This window comes from Erythranthe guttata, chromosome 9, assembly GCF_056151865.1.
Source record: "Erythranthe guttata isolate IM_541 chromosome 9, IM_541, whole genome shotgun sequence".
Classification (NCBI taxonomy): Eukaryota; Viridiplantae; Streptophyta; class Magnoliopsida; order Lamiales; family Phrymaceae; genus Erythranthe; species Erythranthe guttata.
The window spans coordinates 15,954,094-15,978,762 of NC_142541.1; the positions used below are offsets into that span (position 1 = coordinate 15,954,094).

Consider the following 24,669-nt stretch of genomic DNA (forward strand, 5'->3'; position numbering starts at 1 on the left):
TTGTTCAAAATTAATTGTTTATATCTATAATATGAGAAATGAATTAAAACACCACTTTTGACATTCACTCCAACAATATTGTTTATATTTTACATAACCATTATATTTTATTGCTTTAATATTGTAATTTGAGTATAAATTTAAACCATATACTTTTACAATTATTTTTCCACAAACATATTATAATACATCTAGTGTAGAAAAAACATTTTTTCAATTTATTATCATTTCAGCAAAAAAATGATACTATTTGACTAAACTAATTAATATAATAAGTTTAAAATTGTAGTTATAATTAATAATAAAAGTTAAACATATTAATATAATTATCTTCAAAACATAATTAATATCACATAATTATTTTTTATTAGTAAACTTCCATAAAATACAATATTATAATATTTTAATAATTTCTTGATTGTCTAAATTCTAACTTTGATTTGTCAAATTTGGCAAACCAAAGTCATGGTTTGAACAATGTGTAAAAATTTACATTTTGTTGTTGGAGCATGAAATTTTGGATTTGGTTGTTTAAATTGTGCATAATTTAGATTTAACAAACCCTCTTGGGATGCTCTTAGCAAGTCAAATTGTATTGTTTAAGGGTAATTGTCAAAAATTTCATCACCATGCACAAACCGCGAGTGCAGCAACACGTACTCGCTAGGGGAACGAGTTTTTATGATTTTTTTTTTTTTATCACAGGGGCTTTTACTGCAGTTGGATATTTCACCGGGGTACTTTTTGCAAAAAAAAAAAAAAAACTCAGTTACAGTGAGGTATGCTACTCCTACTGCAGCATTATTAACAGTTCGCCAATGCATACATATACGAGACAATAAATCATATACATGTATGGTGGATTTAAGAGCGAGCATCTTCGAGGTTACGTTAATTGGAGCATATATTAAATAAACTAAATACAATCCTGATGCTCCAAATTTAATATTTTGATGCACATGCTCCCCCGTTGAATGATTACATTAACCTCGATTATTTTAAGTTGCTAGTAGTAGTTCATTATATTTGATGCTTTCAAGAAAATACTAGTTTATTCAATTATTTGTTTGCGAAGCTTCCCAACAATTGCCACCTTCAAGTTTTTCTACCAAGAAGTGGTAGTTGGAACCTGAAAACTGCCAATTGTTTATACATGTTTTCCTCTGCAATTTATAGTTTAATATTTTGGGCTGCAGCCAGCTTGAATAAACTAGCAAAATACTTCTGTCTGTTTATATCTCGAGCTATTCTTTTATTACGTTGGTTTTAATAATGTTTAGATAGCATCGTTTATTCAATTATTTGTTGGAAAACTTCCCAAAAATTTACCCCTTGGCATTTTTTGAAGGAAAAGAAAAAGGTCAGCACATTTTCCCACTGAGTGGTAGTTGGAACTAACATGAAAGTTGCAATTCTTTATACAAATTTGAACGTGTTTTTCCGTATTTATTGATAAGAAATATTTAATTTAATACTAGGATAGTAGTTGGCCTATTTATACATATGATCAGGAGCTATTTTATGGATCAATACCATAAGAAAGAAACCATCCCATAAACACACATATATTATTTACACACACACACACACTAAGAAAACTGTTTGCAATCATGGTTGATGCTATCGTTTCCGTTGTGGTGGAGCGGCTCGCAGCTACCTTAGAAGAAAAGGTCCGGAACGAAGTAAATCTGGTGAGAGGCGTTGAGAATGAGATTCGGAATCTTTCCGAAGATCTGAAGAAAGTTCGTTACGTGTTGGAAGATGCGGAGAAGAAGGGTTACAAGGACAAAAGCGTCAAAGATTGGCTGACGAGGCTCGAAAACACGACCTACGAAATGGACGACGTGTTGGACGAATGGAACTACTCCGTTCTCAAATTTCGGATCGAACAATCTGATGATCATGCTGATGTTGTTCCTCCTAAGAAAAAGGTATGGTCCTCCTTCGTCCCATCTCCGTGTTTATGTTTCAAGAAAGTTACCACTCGTCATGAAATTGCCTTGAAAATAGAACAAGTCAAAACACGACTCGATCTGATATTGGCTGAGCAAGTTCGATTTGGTTTTCATGAGATCAAATCTCAGCCCAATGAACCTTCTCACCAATCGTTGAGAGTTCAAACTACTTCTTTAATTGATTTAGAGGAAGTTTGTGGTCGTAAAGACGAGAGTGAAAATTTGGTGAGCAAACTAGTGGGTGGAGGTGGTAGGGGGGAAGAATTAGACGTATGTGTCCTATCTATAGTTGGTACTGGGGGGCTTGGGAAGACAACTCTTGCTAAACTAGCTTATAACGATAGTCGAGTTGAGAAACATTTTGAGTTAAGAATTTGGATATGCGTTTCGGATCCCTTTAACGAGGTTGAGATTGCGAAAGGGATTGTCGCGAGTGTGAAAAAGTTGGATAACCCCCCGAATACCAACCAACTGGAAATGCTACTACAAAGTCTAAAAGAGACGATTTCGGGGAAAAAATTTCTTCTTGTCCTGGATGATGTTTGGACGGAAGACAATACCAAGTGGGAACCTATGAGAATTTGTCTCAAAGGTGGTGGTTTGGGTAGTAGAATTTTGGTGACGACCAGAAACGAAAGGGTTGCTTTAATGATGGGTAGCGATAAGAATGACATCCACCATTTAGGACATTTATCCCATGAAGAGTGTTGGTTATTATTAAGTCGGATAGCACTTTCTGGAAAGAGCGAGAAGGAACGTGAAAAATTCCAGAACATAGGTAGGGAGATAGCCAATAAGTGCAAGGGACTGCCACTTGCAGCAAAGACTTTGGGAAGTCTTTTGCATTTTAAGAATAGTGTGGAAGCGTGGGACAACGTATTGAACAGTGAAATATGGGAATTGGAGGAGGTAGAAGATGACCTCTTCCGCCATTTGCTTCTAAGTTACAAAGAATTGTCTCCAACGCTTCAGTGTTGTTTCTCATATTGCGCTGTCTTTCCTAAAGATACCGAAATTATCGTGGCGGACATAATAAGAAGATGGTTGGCAATGGGTTACCTAGGATACAGTAGTGATTGGGAAGTTAGAGGGAGAGAGTATTTTGATAAGTTAGCAATGCGTTCTTTGTTTCAAGATTTTAGCAAAACATCAAATTTGGATGAGGATTTGATAACATCATTTAAGATGCATGATATAATACATGATTTTGCTCAATTTCTTAGAAAGAATGTGGGGTCAAGAATGAGGGAAACAAATTGCCAAACCTGTAGCCCTTTGTTAGTTTCCCAAGTCGAAAAATACCGTAGCTTATTTATCACCACTGAACTTTATGATCCACATTTTTGTGATGGCCTCACAAGTGTGAGGTTGCTAAGCCTAAGGGGATGTGGCTTGGAAGGTATTCCGGAAGAAATAGAAAAGTTAATTCACTTGAGGTGGTTGGATTTGAGTTGGATTTACTTTAGTGCCGAAAATGGTCTGAAGAGCATTTGTAAACTTTATAGCTTGCAATTTCTTTTGGTGGGAGGGTGCGAGATAAAAGAGATTCCGCGTGAAATTGGGAATTTGATTCAATTGAAAGAATTGGACTTAAGCTTTAATGAAGTTATAGAGGAGTTGCCGGAGAGCATGTGCAATTTGTGCAAATTAGAAAGCTTGAATATTAATTCATGCGATGGTCTTGTTCGACTTCCCCAAGGGATTCACAGGCTCGTAAACCTCAAACACCTCTATAACCAATATACCTATTCTTTGAAGCAATACCCTCAAGGACTAGCCCAGTTAACCAGCCTTGTCACATTGAAACAATTTCGTAATCAAGATGGGAGCAAGTTGGGGTGGTTGAAGAATTTAAACCGACTTAGCGATCACCTGGAATTGACGATCGAATTAAGTAGTGGTAATGATTCGACAGTGGTGGAGGATGCTCGTGAAGCGGGGTTGAGGAATAAAACGCGCATTGGGGACATTATAATATTTTTTCGTAAATCAACAATGGGTGGTGAAGAAGTAGTGAAAGAGGGATTGGCTTGGCATGACATACTAGATGCTCTTGAGCCACATCCAAACCTGCGTGCGCTGACTATTAGTCAGTATAAAGGTTCCCGACTTCCGAGATGGATAGCATCGCCCCTCAACCAACTCACATTTATTTACCTCCACGATTTTGAATACCTTGTGTCGCTGCCGCCGCTGGGTAAACTACCGCTACTGAAGACTCTTATGATTAGTGGTTTATCTGAGTTGGAGTTTGTTGGGCGTGAATTCCTCGGAATAACAACAACTACGACTAGTATTATTGGTGGATTTCCCAAGTTGGAGGAACTGGAATTTGTTGAATGTTCAAATTGGAAGGAGTGGGAGGACATTACTGCCGAAGAAGAAGAAGAAGAAGAAGATTGTGAGGGTGTCTCAATAATGCCTTGCCTGAGGAAGTTGAGTGTCTATGACTGCGATGGATTGGCAGAGCTGCCGCAACGCCTCATACGAAAGGTGTCGTCGTTAAAGGAGTTCAATATTAGAGGTTCAACACAACTGATACAAGTCTACGGTGACAAGGATGGTCAACCCTGGAAATCCACACCTCGAGCTCCAAGTTCAAATTGTGATTAGTCTTGTGTAATTCAACAATTTTTCATTTTCATTTTCTACCACATTTTTTATAATGTATTTCCCAAACTCTGTAACTTTAATTACTCTTCATTAAAAATACGTTTCTCTATCTTTTTCGACTTTATTACATATGGTGGTGAATTGCATTTTGCACCACCAACACGACATTCATTGGCGGCGCGCAGTTTGCACTCTGTAACACACTATATCCAATTTCTATTATTTTTTACGTTAATAATAAAAATAATATGCATATATAAAATGCACATCAATAAAATATGATAATTTTTAAAATAAAATAAAGGCAAACTACATTATATAACGTGAAAACTAATAAAACCTTGTGCAACTGGACCAATATTCAGCCACAAGCTTTGAAAATGAAGATTCTATCTCCATTAGCTTCAAAGGCTCATCATACTCCACCACCTTCCCTGCAATAATTTCAATAAATTAAACCAAAATTCAGTCTCATTATATTTTTTATAAATAAAAACAAAAAATTCAATATCATTTTCACTCAGCATAATACCGTAAGAGAGGAGCATGACCATGTCACTATCTATGACAGTTGGAACTCTGTGTGCCACGGTTATTACGCTACACTCTGCGAATTCTTGTCTGATTATCTTCTGTAATATTGAATCTTTCGATGAATCGATCGAAGCCGTTGCTTCGTCGAGAACCAATATTCTGTTCCTCTTAAGAAGCACTCTTCCTAGGCAGAACAGCTGCCTCTGCCTCATGCTCCAATTCTCCCCTTCGTCGCTCACTGTTCCATCGCGTAAAATTAAAAAAAAAAAAAAAAAAAACAAAAATCGATACTCGATTCGAACGAGGATTTAGAGTTGAAGCGCGAGACTAACCTGAAGATTCGAGCAAGTTTGGGAGTTTACTGATTGTATCTTTAAGTTGGCATTTCTCCAAGGCCCGATGAATAAAATCGAGAACCGGTTAATATAGTGGAGTTCGAAATTTTTCGCCGTATCGTAAGGTGTGTACGTACCTTCCATATTTGATCGTCGGAGTATAGTCCTAATGGATCAAGATTTGTTCTAACACTTCCTCTAAAAAGAGTCGGTTCTTGAGGAATAATGCTGAGTTTCAACCTCAAATCCCGCAAGCCGATCGAGCAAATATCGATCCAATCTATTACAATTCTGCCACTGTAAGGCTCGACCAATCGAAACAATGCGCTAATCAAAGTCGTTTTCCCACTTCCGGTCCTTCCGACGACCCCCACTTTCTTCCCTTCTTCGAAAGTGCACGTTGTAGACATCGAAATTTTGAGATAAATTACTAATTAATAACCAAAATAAATGGGTTATTAATTTAGATCTCAAATTAAAGTCCATAACATATTTGGGCTTTAGAATGTCCGGCCCACTCTGCAAGTCGAGAAACCCTAACCCTAGCTTGTGCCTATAAAAGAAGATCTTTGGTGCATCTAAAAAAAAAACAGACTCACACAGACATATATCGAGCTCTCAAGCTCACGTCTCGAGCCTCCGCCTCGAATTCATAACATATTTGAATTCGAGATGTTCGTGATAGGAAATCATATATTCGCGAATTCATAACATATTTGAATTCGAGATGTTCGTGATAGAAAATCATATATTCGATTCCTCGAATTCATAACATATTTAGATTCGAGATGTTCGTAATAGGAAATCATATGTTCGATTCAAGAACAAGCTTTTAAGCCCTTGAATAAAAATTAGAATAGGAAAGAAGAATCAGGGGGAATTACGGAGATTATTCGAAAAATTTGAGGTTAACAAATTGGCACGCCCGGTGGGACTATCTTCGCCCCTCATCTCTTCCTCCCATGTCAAAATTAAGTCCATTCAACTGTCCAATGGCGGCTAAGAAACCATTGCTACTTGTGAACGCTTGGGGGCAAAGACGCAGAGTAATTGGATGAGGAAATTTCCCTCTTTACGTAATAGAGAGTGTTACAATTCTTCTCCAATCTACTATGCTTCGACCGATTGAGTTGCCAAAAGATTTGGAGTATTGACGAAGGAAGAAAATCTCCAGCAAATCCCCTCTTTGGCAGCAGAAAAAAAAAATATACAATTCTCCCCGCTATGTCAAATCTGGGAGGCCGCCGGAATAATGCCCGCCGACACACATCGTCGCCCGAAGAATCCCGTTTCAATTTTTGCCACCGGAAGCCCTCGACGGTGTTATATCCTCTTTCGCCGCCGCAACCCGCTGGCCGCTCAAATCCACCAGTCAAACTCACCGTAGACTGAAGAGCCGCGCCACATATTCCTCCGATGACAACAAAGATGTTGCCTATAGTCCAAGCTCGCCATCGTCTAGGTGTTGCGCTGAACTCTTCTGGCGAATCCAAAGATGCTACTGCGCCGCTCTTCATTACCACCGCCCATGGTGTGGTCGCGAATATGTGAAACATATGCATATGGAGAAATTTTCAAAGTTACAAAGAGAGATGTTGAGACCAAGGTGTGAGCGGCCGTCGGAGTAATTGTGAGGTGCTGCGGATGGATTAGTTGATACCCAAATCAAGAAGCAATAAATTGCGTTTGAGTCCTTATCAAAGAATAGGACTTATCATTTAAGTCCCTCAAGGTGAAGGATTTATCAAATTAAACCCCAAAGTTGAGGAAAGAGGTTTGGAAGCCAACAAATGAAAGAAAATTCGATTACTTCAAGTCTCGTCTTCCGCCAATATTCAACATGTTCTTCGCCGAGACTAGAAGTGGGGGCATTTGTAGACATCGAAATTTTGAGATAAATTACTAATTAATAACCAAAATAAATGGGTTATTAATTTAGATCTCAAATTAAAGTCCATAACATATTTGGGCTTTAGAATGTCCGGCCCACTCTGCAAGTCGAGAAACCCTAACCCTAGCTTGTGCCTATAAAAGAAGATCTTTGGTGCATCTAAAAAAAAAACAGACTCACACAGACACATATCGAGCTCTCAAGCTCACGTCTCGAGCCTCCGCCTCGAATTCATAACATATTTGAATTCGAGGTGCTCGTGATAGGAAATCATATATTCGATTCCTCGAATTCATAATATATTTAGATTCGAGATGTTCGTGATAGGAAATCATATGTTCGATTCAAGAACAAGCTTTTAAGCCCTTGAATCAAAATTAGAATAGGAGAGAAGAATCAGGGGAATTACGGAGATTGTAATCCACATAGTTTTGATTAATAAATTATTTGTTCCCTATTTTCTTGTCTTGTATTTTTATTATATTTTGCAGACTCGAAAAATTTGCGGTTAACACACGTTATTCCCTTTAGCACTATCGGAGCATTAGACCGATATCTTCTCTGAAAAAAAAAACAAAAAAAAAAAAGAACCAATTGTTTGAGATATCTCGCCTTTAGTTATTGCATATTTTAATTTTCTTAATACGTGTGTAAATACTCGATAAATATTGTATGAAGTATTAGATGTAAAAACATGCGAATCTTTTGATTTTGGTATTGATCTGAACTAAATTGTAGGCGAGAATGCATTTTCGGTATTCAATTACGTTGACTAGAGATTTTAGAGTACACTGCAAAAAATACCATTGTTTAATATCGAAATAGTGAAAAACCTCATGTGATAGATAAATCTGCAAAACACTCAATGTGAAATTTTTTAAATAACACACTGCTTTCGGTCATTGACAGAAGGTAAAAGGACAAATATACCCTTAAATAAAATAGTATAAAGAGTTATAAAAAGATTTAAATAGAGGCCAAATGGAATTCAAAAAAATAAAGAGGACAAAATTGTAATTTATACAAATTTTCTGAAATTTAAATAAAGGACTTGATTGCAATTTCCCAAAAATATATATTACACACAATTTCTCTGTACAACACCCCTGTAAAACACGCCGGGACACCATGTAACTAACCATTCCATCTCTTCTCCAACACAACGCCGACGACGATGGTGATGGTCACTACCGATGGCTCCGCCACCACAAACCTCCTCCTCCGTCAGTTTCCCTAGCCTCAAACTACACCGCCGTGGCCAATCCCTCATCCTCACCGATGAAATCGACAATTATTGCAGCAACAGTTTGTTGAAACCCAGGGAAAAAAAGTTCGCACCAGAAATTAATTACCCGTCGGCTTTATCCTTTGTGCCAAACCTGAGATTCTGAGAGCCTTGTGCTGAGTAGTGGCCTGCTCCGTGTTCGAACTCTACTGCTGGCCCGGCCCGGCCCGGAGCCGCCACCCTAAAATCCTCCCCGCCGACAAAATTAATGATGACGATAGATGGTGGTGCCGGTGAGATGTAATTCCGGCGAGTAGAAGATGACTAGTTAATGGTAGTTCCGGGGACACGTTGCTGCCGGAGAGAGGTAATAAGTAGGGGTGGGTTGTTCTTATCAAATTGTCCTACCAATTCATTGCCGTACCGATTCTCTATCGAAATATTTCTACCAATTATTACTATACCTATCGCATTCTACTCAAATATTTTGGTAGAGCAACGACACTCAATATTATTAAAATGATACTATACTACTTTACCGAAATATTATTAATAATATTTTAATAATTCATTTATTATATATAAAAAGTGATAATAGTATGCTAACTATTATTCAAGGTACTATTAGTCAAAATTAATTATACTTTTGAGGTATGTCAAAAATATTATAAATTGCTTTTATTAATGATGATACAATTGATGTGAAAAGTTTTTATTTTATAATTTTATTTAGCAAATATTTTATATTAGGTAAATTAAGAACATATATTTAAAATACTTCTATTTCAAAAACTAGTCTTTTTACATTTTAAACATATATACCTTGAATTGCTTTGAAAGAATAATATTCAATTTAAACTTAAATAAAAAATAATATTCAATTTAAACTTAAATAGTAGATAACATAAATTGTTAATTACCATTACCATACCTTACTGTAACGAACTTTTGGTATACCGATGTTTTTAGTAGGGCAACTGATGCGACCATATTGGCCACACAAGATTATATTTGACTTTTATATTGGTATATGAATCATAAAGATCATTTTGTGGACCTTAATGGGCTAGACTTACTAGTATGCCTGAGAAATGACCTTAAATGGATTTATCTAGATGAATATGTGATAGATCAATGTATATTATATAATGAAGCACCACTTGATCGATAGTATCTATCCCTTTTTAAAGGCAAGAAAGTAAAATATGTATTGTGTGTTATGATCAAAGGTAGGAACCCTTTCTAACCTAAAAATGACCCCATATATAGTAACAAGTAAAATGGGCCTCTTTTTGGGCCATATATTACATTTTCTAGGTCAAAATCGTCGCCCTACTACTACTTACTCTGCCACGTGGCTGAATACTATCGATTCTTTTCTCCATCCATCTGCCAGTATAAGTCTTTGCCATATGTCCATTTTTCTTCAGAACTATCCCAATACTTTTAGTCTCTGAAGGTTGAGGAAGGTACGTTACGTTGACCTATCGAGATGCAGAATTAACTCGCCACAATGACATGATTTTATCTCGTACGCAGCTTCCTTTTGTGTGTCTCGTTCGCCACTGGCCCGATATACCATCGTTTACAATTGGGCCCCCTCCCTAGTCTTGAGCTTATGGGCCCTCCTTTTTAGGACTTGGGCCTCAATTCTATTGGGCTCGCCATTCATTTATCTATAAGGGCAAAACAGTCCGGATCAGCAATGATAATGAATTTTATAATACTGAAATTTCAGTAATGGTAGTGACTCAAGGGGATTGATACGGTTGTCCTATCAAATCCACCCCTAGGTACAAGCGAGAATTTTTGGAATTTACAATTTGATCCTAACATTTTTGGATTCTTTATAAGTAAGCCAATTTGTATTATTTGGGGGTAATTCTGTGTTTTTTTCGTCAAAAAAGTTATCACCATCCGCACAAACCGCGAGTGCTAGCAACACGTACTCGCTATTGGAACGAGTTTTAATGATATTTTTTTATCACAAGGGCTTTTTCTGCAGTTGGATATTTTACCGGATACTTTTTGCCACAAAAAGAAAAATCAGTTGCGGCGAGGTATGCTACTCCTACTTCAGCATTATTAACCGTTCGCCATTGCATACATATGCGAGACAATAAATTATAGGGATGATTTTGCAGACCCCTCTCATTTCCAAATCATATAGAACTAACTACCAAACTGATTACACTCTATGCGAAACCCCCCTCATTTTGAAAATATTTTGACATACCCCCCTCGGTCACCCTGAAGTACTTATAGTGCCCTTTTAAAATCAGTTTTAAACCCTAGCCACTCACAGTCGTATCTATCTTCCTCTCTCAACTCCCAGATTCAAATTCTGCCTCCATATATCTCCAACCGGCAAAGTTGCTTCCCAGAGTCATAACTCTCTCTCTGGTGGTCGGAATTCGATGGTTTAACTACCGTTGGATTTCTCTTTCCGAGCTCTTTATTTTGGTGGGAATTTCATTCAGTTTGGAGAACTCGATCTGTTTCTGCTATTTTTTTTCAGTCGACGCATATTTCGACGACGGTGGGTCTTGCCAGAGGTGTATTTTGTTCTCCGGCCGTCGGAATTTGACGGGCTACCCACCGTTGGATTCCTCTCGTCGAGATCATATTTTTATGGTAATTTCGTTCAGTTTTATATTGCCAGATTTATTTTTATATTTTTTTTTAATTGTGAGCGCGGAACCTTGGGTGGTTATTAGCGGATGCTAGGGTTTTGGTAGGAGGCGATTGGGGTGAGGAATCACTAGCTGTTTGGTTTAAAAAATTTAGCATTTCCCAGCAATATCTTCTCTCTCTATCTCTAGATCTCTTAGTGTTTGTTGATTTTTTAGTGTTTTGATGTTTCTTCAATTTTTGTTAATTTGTACTAAAATAATTTTTTTTTGTTTTAATTTTGCAATTGCAGCTTAATGAAAGTCATTGATCATCTCCTTGAAGGTGTCAAAAAATTGATTGAAGTTACATCTGCTTCAAGTTACTATGTTCAACAGACTGACTACTGTACATACTATATATTACTATACATTACTAGTTACATATAGTAGCATGTAGTTACATAAGCATATATGTGTATTTTCGTTTTGTATTTTATTGGTTCTGATGTGATTTATAATAAAAATATTGAAATTTGTAACTTTTTGTTGTTGGGGTGTATGAATTTCTTTTGTATAAGCCAGTATTCGTGTGTGTACACATTGATCAACTAAAACTATGGGGTAAAAAAAAAGAACATAACTACTAATTACTATAGCTTAGTACAATTATATTGTCCCTAAACAGTATAGGTGAAAATTGGAAAGGAGTTTTCTTATGCTGCCTAGTTTGATCGAATAATTTTTATTTTATTTTAAAATAATATTTTCATTCAATTTCCAAAAATTCCAATTTTAAAGCACAATATTATATTTTTAGACAATATTATGATTTTTTAAACAATATTTCTGAATTTATTTTGAAAAAATAATATCGAGTTTTAGATTATTAAATAAGGGTGAAAATTGGAACGGAGTTTTCTTACTCCGTCTATTACGATCAAATTTTTATTTTATTTAAAACAATAATTTTCATTTGGATTCAAGAAATTTCGGTTTTAAAGTATTATATTATTATTTTAGGCAATACTTCTAAAAATATTTTGAAACAATTTATCGAGTTTTACATTATTAGATTAGGGTGAAGATTGAAATGGAGGTTTCTTATCCCGCCTATTTGGATCGAATTTTTATTTTATTTTGAAACAATGTTTTCATTCGAATTCGGAAAATCTTGATTTTGAAAGCATTATTTCGTTTTTTTAAAACAAATGTTTCAATTGTTTAAAGAATATTTCTCAAAATATTTTATAACAATATATATTGATTTTGTTTTTTTGGAATTTATATAATTTCGAATTTCAAATATGTTTTAACAAGACGCAATGCGTTTTGTTAAAAGTCCATTTTCATGTAGTGTTATATATTGAAGGCATGTGAGAGGCACATGCCATTTTCCATCCAACTTAACTGCAAAAATTAACGGCGGACCAATTATGTCAAAAAATGGCATGATTAAAGACTACTATTGTAACTCCAAAATGTTTAGGGGCAGTTTTGAAAAAGTGGGTAAAGTATGATGACGCAAAATGTAATGTTCCCTTACATTTAGTTATTTTCAGTACAATAAACATATTAAAATAAATATATATAAATATATATATATATATATATATATATATATATATATATATATATAAATGTAACAAAAAGACTTATTAAAAAAAAGAAAAATAATAATAAATAAATTAACGAAAATGCTAGATGCAGGACTAGAAATGCTGAATACAGTTTGGCCGAAAATTGCATACACAGGTAGTATAGTACTTTCGCCTCTCGAGAGATATATTAAAGGATGATTTTGACTTGGGTTTATCTCCAATTTATTTGGTAGCGAGAGTTATGTAAAATAAGCCCTAAATCATATACATGTATGGTGGATTTAAGAGCGAGCATCTTCGAGGTTATGTTGATTGTAGCATCAAATAAACTAACTACAATCTTGATGCTCCAAATTGAATATTTTGATACATATGCTCCCCACGTTGAATTATTATTACATTAACCTCAGATTATTTTAAGTTGCTAGTAGTAGTTCATTACATTTGATGCTTTCAAGAAAATACTTGTTTATTCAATTATTTGTTGGCGAAGCTTCCCTACCAAGAAGTGGTAATTGGAACCTGAAAACTGCCAGTTGTTTATACATATTTCAACTCTGCAATTTATAGTTTAATATTTTGGGCTGCAGCCAGCTTGAATAAACTAGTAAAATACTTCTGTCTGTTTAGATCTTGATCTATTCTTTTATGTTTAGATCTCGAGGTTTTAATAATTTTATAATAGTTTATTCAATTATTTGTTGGAAAACTTCCGAAAAAGTTGCCCCTTGGCATTTTCCAAAGGAAAAGAAAAATGTCAGCACCTTTATTTGTTGGACAACGTATTGAATAGTGAAATATGGGAATTGGAGGAGGTAGAAGATGACATATTCCGCCATTTGCTTCTAAGTTACAAAGAATTGTCCCCAATGCTTCAGCGTTGTTTCTCATATTGCGCTATCTATCCTAAAGATACCGTAATTAGCGTGGCAGACATAATAAAAATATGGTTTGCAATGGGTTACCTAGGATACAGCAGTGATTGGGAAGTTAGAGGGAGAGAGTATTTTGATAAGTTAGCAATGCGTTCTTTGTTTCAAGATTTTAGCAAAACATCAAATTTGGATGAGGATTTGATAAAATCATTTAAGATGCATGATATAATACATGATTTTGCTCAATTTCTTAGAAATAATGTGGGATCAAGAATGAAGGAAACAAATTGCCAAACCTGTAGCCCTTTGTTAGTTTCCCAAGTCGAAAAATACCGTAGCCTTTTTTTCACTGGAGAACTTTATGATCCACATTTTTGTGATGGCCTCACAAGTGTGAGGTTGCTAAGCCTAAAGGGACGTTGCTTCGGAGGTATTCCGAAAGAAATAGGAAAGTTGATCCACTTGAGGTGGTTGTATTTGAGTTCGAGTCACTTTATGGCGAAAGACGCTCTAAAAAGCATTTGTAAACTTTACAACTTGCAATTTCTTTTGGTGGAAATGTGCGACCTAACTGAGATTCCGCATGAAATTGGGAATTTGACTAAATTGAAAGAATTGAACTTAAGCTCTAATCGCCTGATAGAGGAGTTGCCGGAGAGCATGTGCAATTTGCGCGAATTAGAAAGCTTGAATATTAAATCATGCGAGGGTCTTGTTCGACTTCCCCAAGGGATCCACAGGCTCGTAAACCTCAAGCACCTCTATAACAAACATACCGATTCTTTGAAGCAATACCCTCAAGGACTAGCCCAGTTAACCAGCCTTGTCACATTGAAAGAATTTCATAATCAAGATGGGAACAAGTTGGGGTTGTTGAAGAACTTAAACCGACTTAGCAATTCCCTGCAATTGATGATCGAATTAAATAGTGGTGATGATTCGGCAGTGGTGGAGGATGCTCGTGAAGCGGAGTTGAGGAATAAAACGCGCATTCGGAACCTTCGAATAATGTTTTCTGAATCAACAATGGATGGTGAAGAAGTAGTGAAAGAGGCATCGGCTTGGAATGACATACTAGATGCTCTTGAGCCACATCCAAACCTTCGAGAGCTGACTATTGATGAGTATAAAGGCTCCAGACTTCCGGAATGGATTGTGTCCCCCCTCAACCAACTCACATCTATCAAGCTCTTCTATTGTGAATGCCTTTTGTCGCTGCCGCCGCTGGGTAAACTACCGTTACTGAAGACTCTTTGGATTATTCGTTTAACTGAGTTGGAGTTTGTTGGGCGTGAATTCCTCGGAATAACAACAACTACGACTAGTATTATTGGTGGATTTCCCAAGTTGGAGGAACTGAAATTTGGTGAATGTTCAAAGTGGAAGGAGTGGGAGGACATTACTGCCGAAGAAGAAGAAGAAGAAGATTGTGAGGGTGTCTCAATAATGCCTTGCCTGACACGTCTGACAATCCGAAACTGCGAGGCATTGAAGAAGCTGCCGCAACGCCTCATGCGAAAGGTGTCGTCGTCGAAGCGGTTGACTATTAGAGGTTCAGATCAACTGATACAAGTCTAAGGTCAACACTGGAAATCCATATCACCTCGACCTCAAATTTTGATTAGTCTTGTGTAATTCAACAACATAACTTTTCATTTTCATTTTCTACCACATATATTTTTATAATGTATTTCCCTAACTCTGTTGTAACTTTTGTTCTCTTCATTAAAAATACGTTTCTCTATCTTTTTCGACCTTAACTATCTGTATATCCAATTTCTATCATTATTTTTTATGTTAATAATAAAAATAATATGCACATCAATAAAATATGATAATTTAAAATAAAATAAAAGCAATATGAAAACTAATAACTAATAAATCCTTGTGCAACTGGACCAGTATTCAGCCACAAGCTTTGCAAATGAAGATTCTGTCTCCATTAGCTTCAAAGGCTCATCATACTCAACCACCTTCCCTGCAATAATTCTCAATAAATTAAACCAAAATTAAATCTCATTATATTTTTTATAAATTAAAAAAAAAAATTCAATATTATTTTCACTGTTGACGAAAAACGGACGCATAATACCGTAAGAGAGGAGCATGACCATGTCACTGTCAATAACCGTTGGAACTCTGTGTGCCACAGTTATTACGGTACACTCTGCGAATTCTTGTCTGATTATCTTCTGTAATATCGAATCCGTCGATGAATCGATCGAAGCCGTTGCTTCGTCGAGAACCAATATTCGGTTCCTCTTCAGAAGCACTCTTCCTAGGCAGAACAGCTGCCTCTGCCCCATGCTCCAATTCTCCCCTTCGTCGCTCACTGTTCCATCCACGAAAATCCCGTTAAAAAAATAAATAAATAAATAAAATCGATACTCGATGCGAACGAGGATTTAGAGTTGAAGCTCTAGACTTACCTGAAGATTCAAGCAAGTTTGGGAGTTTACTGATTGTATCTTTAAGTTGGCATTTCTCCAAGGCCTGATGAATAAAATCGAGAACCGGTTAATATAGTGGAGTTCGAGATTTTTCAACGTATCGTAAGGCGAAATAAATGTACGTACCTTCCATATTTGATCGTCGGAGTATAGTCCTAATGGATCAAGATTTGTTCTAACACTTCCTCTGAAAAGAGTCGGTTCTTGAGGAATAATGCTGAGTTTCAACCTCAAATCCCGCAAGCCGATCGAGCAAATATCGATCCCATCTATTACAATTCTGCCACTGTAAGGCTCGACCAATCGAAACAATGCGCTAATCAATGTCGTTTTCCCACTTCCGGTCCTTCCGACGACCCCCACTCTCTTCCCTTCTTCGAAAGTGCATGTTATTCCCTTTAGCACTATCGGAGCATTAGGCCGATATCTTATCTGAAAAATGAAAAAAAAAAAAACATAATAAAATGCTATTTCTCTACACCGATCGGATTTTATTATTATTACCTTTAGATCGAGCAACTCAATTCTGCCTTTTGTAGGCCATGATATTTGTGGTCCTTTATCTTCTATGATCGCTGGAGGCTCGGGCCGTATATTCATATACTGTTTGATCCTTTCGACGGAAACTATATAATTGGCTAAGCTACTATACCATCTCGATAAAAACACTTGCGTGCCGGTTAGTGCAAATGCGTACGAAAGAGAGAGTCCCACGAGCCCTGTCGTAATAACCGAATATATAATTTTAATACAACATCAAGAATCTGAAAAAAAAATGTACAGTTAAACTTATACCTGGAGCAATAGAGTTATTGGGAACCAAGATCAAGAAAATGGCGGCGGTGAAAAGAGTGAGATTTTGGAGCGATTCGGTTCTCAAGACGAGCCATTCCAGCGTGGCGTTTGAGGATAGAAACACTTTTGCGTCTTTATCGACGAGTTTAAGGTAGTTTGAGGAGAAGTTGTCAACTGCTTTAAACGCTCGTATTGTAGTGACACCGAGTGCTGTTTCGGAAGCGTAGTTCATTACGGGGGCTTTCGTAGTTCCGTTGATTCTCATTAATTCTCCGGCCGATTTTTGATAGTATCCCTTCATTAAGACAAGAGAATTTCAGACATACATATACACATATATATATACACACACCGCGTTGAGGTAAGATCGAATATGATGCAAATAAAGACTTACCTGGACATATTTAGAAGAAACCATAGCAAAAATGCCCACAAAGAGAACTTGCCATGTAACCGACGCCATAATGCCGATTGTTACTAGCATCTCTGTTAAGGCAGCCATCACAAACGCAAACCCGATAGGGATGTCAAAATCTAGTACACTTAGATCAGACGATGCCTGAAAAAAAAAAAAAAAAAGGAGTTCGATCATTACAAACACACTACTAAATGTGTGACTCGAAAAAAAATAAAAAAATAAATAAAAAAACTTACACGAGTGAGTATTCTTCCTACAGGGGTAGAGTCGAAGAAGAGCATCGGAGCACTAAAGACTGAGTTAATAAAACCCGAGAAGAATGCTTTCGAAGCTCTCAGCCCTAAAAGAACCGCGAAAAGTGATCTGAAGTACACGAACACAGCACTAAGTGACGAAATTAGAGTGTAAATCCCGACGACGAAAACGCTGCTTCTTTCGGTATTTCGAACCGAAAAGGCTAGCCAGAAACTCGCAGCAGCTTGCAAACCCACAAAACCAGATTGAGCTATTGTAGACGAACAGCAATAAACGAACCCCTTCGAAATCGAGACGTAATCCCGGAAAGCCTTCCACCCAACATCTCCGATCTCCTTCTTCTCTTCCTCCGTCAACTGAGTCCGACGAGTGTTCGTTAAATTTTCTTCTTCTCTTTCTTGTTCACTACTACGATGGTTTTTATTGTTGTCGTGCTGATCTAGATTTCCGTTTGAACCAGCTGAGGAAGCGTCGAACGATCCTATGGTAGTTTTATGAGCGAAAACAAGTTGTTCGAAGGTTGTTCCGTCGATCATCAGTTCGTTGTAGCTTCCCGATTGAGTAACTTGTCCTCCTTCCACAACCTTAACACCAAATCGAAACTATTTTTAAGTTAAACCATATTATGAATCAACAAAAGAAATAAAAATATTCGTTCGGTGACGATTATTCGTTTACCAGAATTTTATCGACATTATTTAGAAACTCCACTTGATGAGTCACAAGAATCACAGTCTTCTTTGCTAAAGCAGTCATTACACAATCCTGCAGTAATTATACATAAACTTGGTAATAAGAAAATAATTCCATTATTACATGATGATATCGTATAAATGATCTTACGTTGAAAAGTGATGCCGCTGTATGCGCATCCAGAGCACTAAAAGGGTCGTCGAAAAGATATATATCCGCATCGTTATATACTGCTCGAGCGAGCTGAATCCTCTGCTTCTGTCCACCGCTCATATTAAGGCCTCGTTGTCCGATCTCAGTCAAATCTCCGTAGTCGAAGGTTTCGATATCTTTATCCAACGCGCACACTCTAATCGCTTCTTCGTATTTTATTTTGTCCATCGCCTTTCCGAAGAGCACGTTTTCACGAATAGTCCCGCTTTGAATCCAAGAAGCTTGAGACACGTATGCCACCGATCCAACAACGCTAACCTGGACGAAACAAAATACTAAATATCAATTCAACATTAAAAAATTCGGCCTAGGATTCAAGAAATACGGTAATGTTAACACTTACGGTTCCGGATATTTTCGGTATTTCGCCGAGTATAGCGTACAAAAGCGACGATTTCCCAGCGCCGACGGGCCCGCAAACTGCGATTTTCTGCCCGGGTTTTGCTTCCAATGTAATACCTCCTAAAGTTGGAGTTTCTGTGTCTGAATCCCAACTAAAACAACCATTTTGAATACGAATGGCGTGTTCTAAATTTTCCTTCGGAGCTATTATTACCGAATCTTGTTGCTTGAGTTCGTCTTCGAGCAGAAACGAATTAATTCTGTCGAACGAAACCTTAACCTGAATCAGAGAGGAAATAGCTTCGGGTAAGAACCTGACAGGCTCGGACATGCTCCTCAATGCAGCCAACACCGTGAAAATCGTGCCGGCATCTAACGGGGCACTCTTGAAGAACACGCATCCAAAGAATATGACCGAAGAAACAATCGTCGGGGACATCCAATACAACACTGTTGTATACGTTTTCATGTACTGAGTTCGAGACAGCCAATCGAACTCGCTTCTCCTATACGATTCAACCATGTTCTTGAAATTCTCTTCCCACGACTGCAGCTTGATTATCTTCATGTTGTTGAGGATTTCAGACAACGACCGCAGTCTCTTGTCCTGAACGATCATGAACTCGGTTTGATATTTTTGGAGAAGTCTCGCAAATGGGACGTTGAAAAAACCAAACACAACGAGAGGTACTAAACCAGGAAGCACGCCTACGCCGACAACTGCCGATAAAACAGCTATCGCCAAGAAAATTTGGACGACCGAAGCCCAACCGACGTGAAACCACATCGGGAAATCTCCCATTCGATACGCGTCGACGGATATATAGTTCACTATTTCTCCCGTCGAGTGCCGTCGTCTCCCGAAACTCGAGAGCTTGAGCTGCTTTTGGTAAACCGCCACCATTAAAGCTGACCTCATTCGCATTCCTATTCTTCTTGAATAGAAATAGAAATGCCGATTCGATAAAGACTCGAAAATCTTCAAGAAGACCAACAACCCAACCAAGAAAAAACCCTTTTTCGGATTCTTGTTCTCGAGATTCGAGTAGTTGACAAAAGCGTAAAGAAACAACGGAGTCGCCACAACTGCAATCGTCCTGATAAGTACGCAGATTCCGGCAAGCGCCATGTTTTTCCAGTAAACTCTTGTAATAACACCGAACGCCAAATTGGTCGAACCGTTTGCGCCCTTTTCGGTTTCGAGTTTCTTCCATTCGTCGGTGAATTTCTTGTACGCCACAAGGGCTTCATCTTCCGATCCCAGAGAAGAAACGTCGTCGAGATTCAACGGTCTAGAATTCCCCAAACGGAGTAAAGGGTTTATCCAAGAAAATGTCAATTTACTTAAAAACGAGGCCTCGCCTAAATCGAAATCGAAACGCCTACTCTCGGGCGGCAGTAGAGATTCCAAGAAGCTACTATCAAATGCAGGTTGAGATAGAATATTATATAGATTCCTTAAAGCGAAAACGAAAAGAAACAAACTCGCAACCCAAGGTGCGAATTCAAGAACCTCTACGCGGTGTGATTTTACTAAATCAACTGCGTTTAGTGCCGAAATCGACACGAAAAAGAGGATCCACCAAGCCGATTTTAGGACTGAGGCTCGTTTGGATCCTCGAACGAGCGAAGACACCGATAAGGTTGTCCAAATGAGTCCCCGAAAAAAGTATGCAAACCAATTCGTACGACTAAAATCGTTGCTTTCGATGATATAAATAACAACCCCGTAATACTGTATACTCACAACAACACAAGAAACGAAAATCGCTATACTAATCCAATCTCTCCTCCTCTCTCTAGAACCACTCTTCCTCGTTAAAATCAAAACCATATAAAAAACAACGGCAAAGAATAGATTCGAGTAATCTACGATGGTTCTCGATTCGTCCGAAACTCCTCCATGCAACCATGAAAAATCCCCTGAAAACACCATTTTATTAAAAAAAAATTAAAAAAATCATCAGAGTAAATATTAAGTGATGTGTATCAATTTAAAAATTCCAAAAAAAAAAAAAAAAAAAAAAAAAAAAGCCTTACCCCATGAAGAAGAAGATGAAGAAGAAGCCATTATTACAAGCAGTGGCGTATCCACTGTGGTCCTAGGGTGTGCAACTGCACACCCTTGATTTTGAAAAAAAAATATTCCCTATATATTTATATATTATATAACTGTAAATGTAAAAATTGCTGAAGAGATCTTGTAGCTGAACTGGTAGGGATCTCCCTTCAAATACAGAGAGGTGCAGAGTTCGAGACTCAGATTGAACCCTTTTATTTGGAATATTTCAAAGTTTTTTTGTATTTCTAAATTCTAATACATATAATATTTCAAAAAATCAAAATCTCCTAATAAAACATATATTTTGCTATTCTCAACTTTAATTTCCATTCCTTTAATATTTTATATAATCTACATTATTCCAAAATTCTTATAATATTTTATATAATCTAAATTATTCCAAAATTCTTAATTTTATATATATATGCTTGTTTTTTTTATTTCTAATACATATAATATTTCAATTGTTTTCAAAATTTTTGAATATGTGGGTATTTTTGAATATTTCAAAAAATCAAAATCTCCAAATATATAATATTTCAATTGTTTTCCAAAATTTTTGAATATGTGGGTATTTTTGAATATTTCAAAAAAATCAAAATCTCCTAATAAAACATATATTTTGCTATTTGCAACTTTAATTTATTTACCATTCCTTTAATATTTTATATAATCTAAATTATTCCAAAATTCTTAATTATATATATATATATATATATATATATATATATATATATATATATATATATATATATATATATATATATATGCATTATTACAATTATTTTCTAAATTTACAACTATATTTTTTTTTTTAAATTCAAAATCTGCTAATGAAATACACATTTTGTCACTTGCAACTTTAATATGCTTACCACTCCTTAAATATTTTCACCAATTTTATGTCTAAATATTTCCTAAATTAGCCCAAAATTTGTAAAATAATCCCTTTAAATTTGAAAATATTACATATTTTTATTATTTAATGTGCATAGTATTAAAAAAAAATTCGGGGGCGCTGCCCCCGAACCCCCGTAAACTTTTACCTTTTTTACTATATTTAATTCCGAACACCCTTGGCAAAAATCCTGGATTCGCCACTGATTACAAGAAGTTTGTTCTTCTGACTGGTTTTATATATATAAAATACGTACAAGATTAAGAATACTAAATATATAAAAAAATGTTTATCTTCCACGTGTCAATGCATGTCAGGTGTATTGTGAGCTTCCTTTGTTTTTATGTTTTCTGCACTCTGCATTACAATTACAGCTTTTGCTTGGCTGGTAAAATAAAATAAAAATTACCAGCTATGAAAAAATTCAAAAAATTTAATCTCTTAATTTTTTTTTCCACAATTAGACTAACCAAAACATTGGTAAATTAGGCATGTGTGTCAATTTAAAGAAAACAAAATTAATTGCATGAAAGCTCGTCATGCAATAAAAAGTTAAAAGAACAATTACACCTTTGAAAGCTACGTGATAGGAAATTAAACCCCGCCGCCATTGTTGTCTCCTCCTCTAACGTGTAGCAGCCAGACGAATATTTATCGATCGCCGAAAAACCGATCATCTTTTGTCTTTGCGGCGCACGTTAGCTGGGATCTGGAGGGAGATGGCGGGATTTTTCGTTTGCGAAAATTGAAGGAAATCCCCGAAATTCATTTACATGAAACATAATTATGGCTTTTTTTTTTTTGTATTAAACTTCAATGGTGTTCATGCTATTTATACTATTTTCAGATTTTTGTTTGAATAATGTACAAAATTTAGGAATTGTGTTGGTTGATTAAATTATGCTCATCTTTTTTAGGAAATAAAATTATTCTTTAAATAGTCTTTTCAAATTTACTAATATTATTTCAACTTCGAACGTGATTTTGACTCTTTTTTAGTCGGAATTTGGCATAATTCAAAACAAAAAGATTGTAGTCCTTTGCGTTAGCTTTCTAATTACAATTTAAATCAGCTAGATTTGATGTCAGGTGATAAAGTTATGAGTAAACGAGTTACGTTTTTTTTACTTTAGATAACTCAAAATATCAAAGTTCTGGTCAAACGCTCATTGATTCATTCATTATATTTCTCATTCGATATCCAATCTCGATGATTATTCAAGCTGTATTAGAAAGTTAACTCCAAGAATTACAAATCTCGTGTTTTGAGCTTTACCAAATTCACATCTGAATTCAAAATGATATTATTATATTATTAAAGATTATCGCATCCCTCAATAGTTTGTGAGCGAAAACGGTTCACGTAACTACGAATAATTAACAGCCACATAACACAATACTAGAACGTGAATAATCATTAAAAAAAGGGGAAGAATTAAAACTTAAACATCAATTTAAATTGATGCATCACTTATATTTGTTTGTATGTGAGTATATATTCTCACGGTTATTCTATTTTGGATTTTTGGATGTTAATATGTATGTCTTGTAATGAATCTTTAGCTTTCACATGGGAAGATGTTGAAAATGTGCAAATTTAGATCGGATGACCTATTTTAATAAGAAAATCGGATGTCATAGAATGATTGATATACGTGAAATCCAATTATATTAAATATCGGCTGATTCGCTTAAAATTTAATCTCATGTTGGAGTGCATGCACACCGACACATTAGCATGTCTTTACCTAATCTCCGATCCACATTTAATGTTGTCCCTTTCACTCTATTTATTTTATTCTCATTTATTAATTAATTATTTATTACATACCAATTTGGTTTTCAACCACTAAAGTGTTGTCATGGTGTAAGATAAGGTCACGTGATTGGTGTTTTCCTAGTTCTTTTATTTTTTTCTTTCTCTTTAATTAGTAAAAGAATTAATAGATTAAAATTGAAAGTTAGAAACATTCTATAATTGGGAAAAACTAGGTTCGAAATTGGAACACTATCCGAATTTGCTCGATTTTGATCCGAATATTTTCGATTTTGAACTATACTCTCCATTTTTGTATTTTGAAAATTTGAAATTCCGATTTATGCATAAACAAGATGTTGGATTGGAATTGGAATATATGTATATATATTATCGTGTATTTTATCTTATTTCTGCTGATTCCGATCCAAGAAGAATGCCGGTTTGTTAACAAGTTATTTAGTTCCAAATTTTTAAAATTTCTAGGACTGAAATCGGAATTAATTATTTTCTCCAAAAAAAATATTTTCGAAGGTGTTCATTACTTCCAATTTGTCCAATTTTCACCCAAACGAAATCGGAAATCCTATATTCAATAGTAACGTTCGTTTTTTTTTTCTTTAAATGGCCTTACAATACACGCACCCAGAGTATTGATCGTGAACAATTAGATGGTCCGAGTTGAAGATGACATTTTTAAGTTATAGTATTTTAAATATTGATTATATTTATGATGAGATTATTTAAACAGGCCTCTCTTGTGCAGATATCTAATAAGGCCCAAAAGAGTAGTAAATAAAGAGAACATATCCGGTTTAAAATATATTTGATACATGGATTATATATTTGTGATTAAGGTGGTGTCTGCAAATGATTATTTAAAAGTAGAAGTTAGTGATTGTGATTTAAGTTAGTTTTAAGTGCTTATTTCTAAAAGTTGGGGGTGTTTGCAAATATTTCGGAAAATGAACTAAAATTGAAAAAGCAGGGTTATGGGTGCTTTTAGAAAAATAGCTTAAAGCAGATTATTTTAAGAGAAGCAAAAACAAAAGTTGATTTTGCAAACACCTAAAAACAGATTATGAGCAAAAAAAACCGCATAATCACTTTCAAAAAGCATTTGCAAACACCACCTAAGCCCAAAAGAAA

The 24,669-nt window shown here is 35.8% G+C and overlaps 4 protein-coding genes across 5 annotated transcripts; 2 read left to right on the forward strand and 2 right to left on the reverse strand.

Moving 5' to 3' along the window:
* The first annotated feature begins 1,508 nt into the window (after positions 1-1,508).
* Positions 1,509-4,593, forward strand: LOC148768220 (putative disease resistance protein RGA1). The gene has a single exon (XM_088823122.1). It carries the CDS (start codon positions 1,611-1,613, stop codon positions 4,566-4,568), a length of 2,958 nt encoding a protein of 985 aa, XP_088679248.1. The 5' UTR covers positions 1,509-1,610; the 3' UTR covers positions 4,569-4,593.
* LOC148768221 (ABC transporter C family member 8-like) lies at positions 4,551-5,847 on the reverse strand. The gene is made up of 5 exons (XM_088822803.1): positions 5,574-5,847; positions 5,435-5,497; positions 5,101-5,340; positions 4,868-5,002; positions 4,551-4,604 (listed from the first exon to the last, which is right to left on the reverse strand). Exons 1-4 carry the CDS (start codon positions 5,845-5,847, stop codon positions 4,899-4,901), a joined length of 681 nt encoding a protein of 226 aa, XP_088678929.1. The 3' UTR covers positions 4,551-4,604; positions 4,868-4,898.
* A 7,872-nt stretch (positions 5,848-13,719) lies between these two features.
* Positions 13,720-15,216, forward strand: LOC105975437 (putative disease resistance protein RGA4). Its single transcript, XM_013000635.2, has one exon. The coding sequence runs from the start codon at positions 13,720-13,722 to the stop codon at positions 15,214-15,216; it is 1,497 nt and encodes a 498-aa protein (XP_012856089.2).
* Positions 15,217-15,384: 168 nt separating this feature from the next.
* LOC105975812 (ABC transporter C family member 8) lies at positions 15,385-21,986 on the reverse strand. Of its 2 annotated transcripts, none has more exons than XM_088823123.1 (12): positions 21,970-21,986; positions 20,845-20,876; positions 18,806-20,727; positions 18,400-18,720; positions 18,235-18,321; positions 17,538-18,140; positions 17,278-17,442; positions 16,884-17,178; positions 16,215-16,807; positions 16,068-16,131; positions 15,731-15,970; positions 15,385-15,616 (listed from the first exon to the last, which is right to left on the reverse strand). In XM_088823123.1, exons 2-12 carry the CDS (start codon positions 20,873-20,875, stop codon positions 15,513-15,515), a joined length of 4,425 nt encoding a protein of 1,474 aa, XP_088679249.1. In that variant the 5' UTR covers position 20,876; positions 21,970-21,986; the 3' UTR covers positions 15,385-15,512. The 2 variants fall into 2 exon arrangements, with proteins under 2 accessions (XP_088679249.1, XP_012856499.1); XM_013001045.2 differs by lacking the exon at positions 21,970-21,986 and having other exon boundaries at positions 16,215-16,520; positions 16,593-16,807; positions 20,845-21,094.
* Positions 21,987-24,669: the final 2,683 nt, after the last annotated feature.

Bases quoted from the DNA above. Each gene is read 5' to 3' on its own strand.
- LOC148768220 (XM_088823122.1), top strand. From the start codon at position 1,611: ATGGTTGATGCTATCGTTTCCGTTGTGGTGGAGCGGCTCGCAGCTACC.
- LOC148768221 (XM_088822803.1), bottom strand. From the start codon at position 5,847: ATGTCTACAACGTGCACTTTCGAAGAAGGGAAGAAAGTGGGGGTCGTC. The intron at 5,341-5,434 runs GTTAGTCTCGCG...GCGATGGAACAG, and splicing joins AAACTTGCTCGAATCTTCAG to TGAGCGACGAAGGGGAGAAT. The intron at 5,003-5,100 runs GTATTATGCTGA...AAATTATTGCAG, and splicing joins GGTCATGCTCCTCTCTTACG to GGAAGGTGGTGGAGTATGAT.
- LOC105975437 (XM_013000635.2), top strand. From the start codon at position 13,720: ATGGGTTACCTAGGATACAGCAGTGATTGGGAAGTTAGAGGGAGAGAG.
- LOC105975812 (XM_088823123.1), bottom strand. From the start codon at position 20,875: ATGGCTTCTTCTTCATCTTCTTCTTCATGGG. The intron at 17,179-17,277 runs GTAAGTCTTTAT...GTCTTAATGAAG, and splicing joins TTTCTTCTAAATATGTCCAG to GGATACTATCAAAAATCGGC. The intron at 15,971-16,067 runs GTAAGTCTAGAG...TGGATGGAACAG, and splicing joins AAACTTGCTTGAATCTTCAG to TGAGCGACGAAGGGGAGAAT.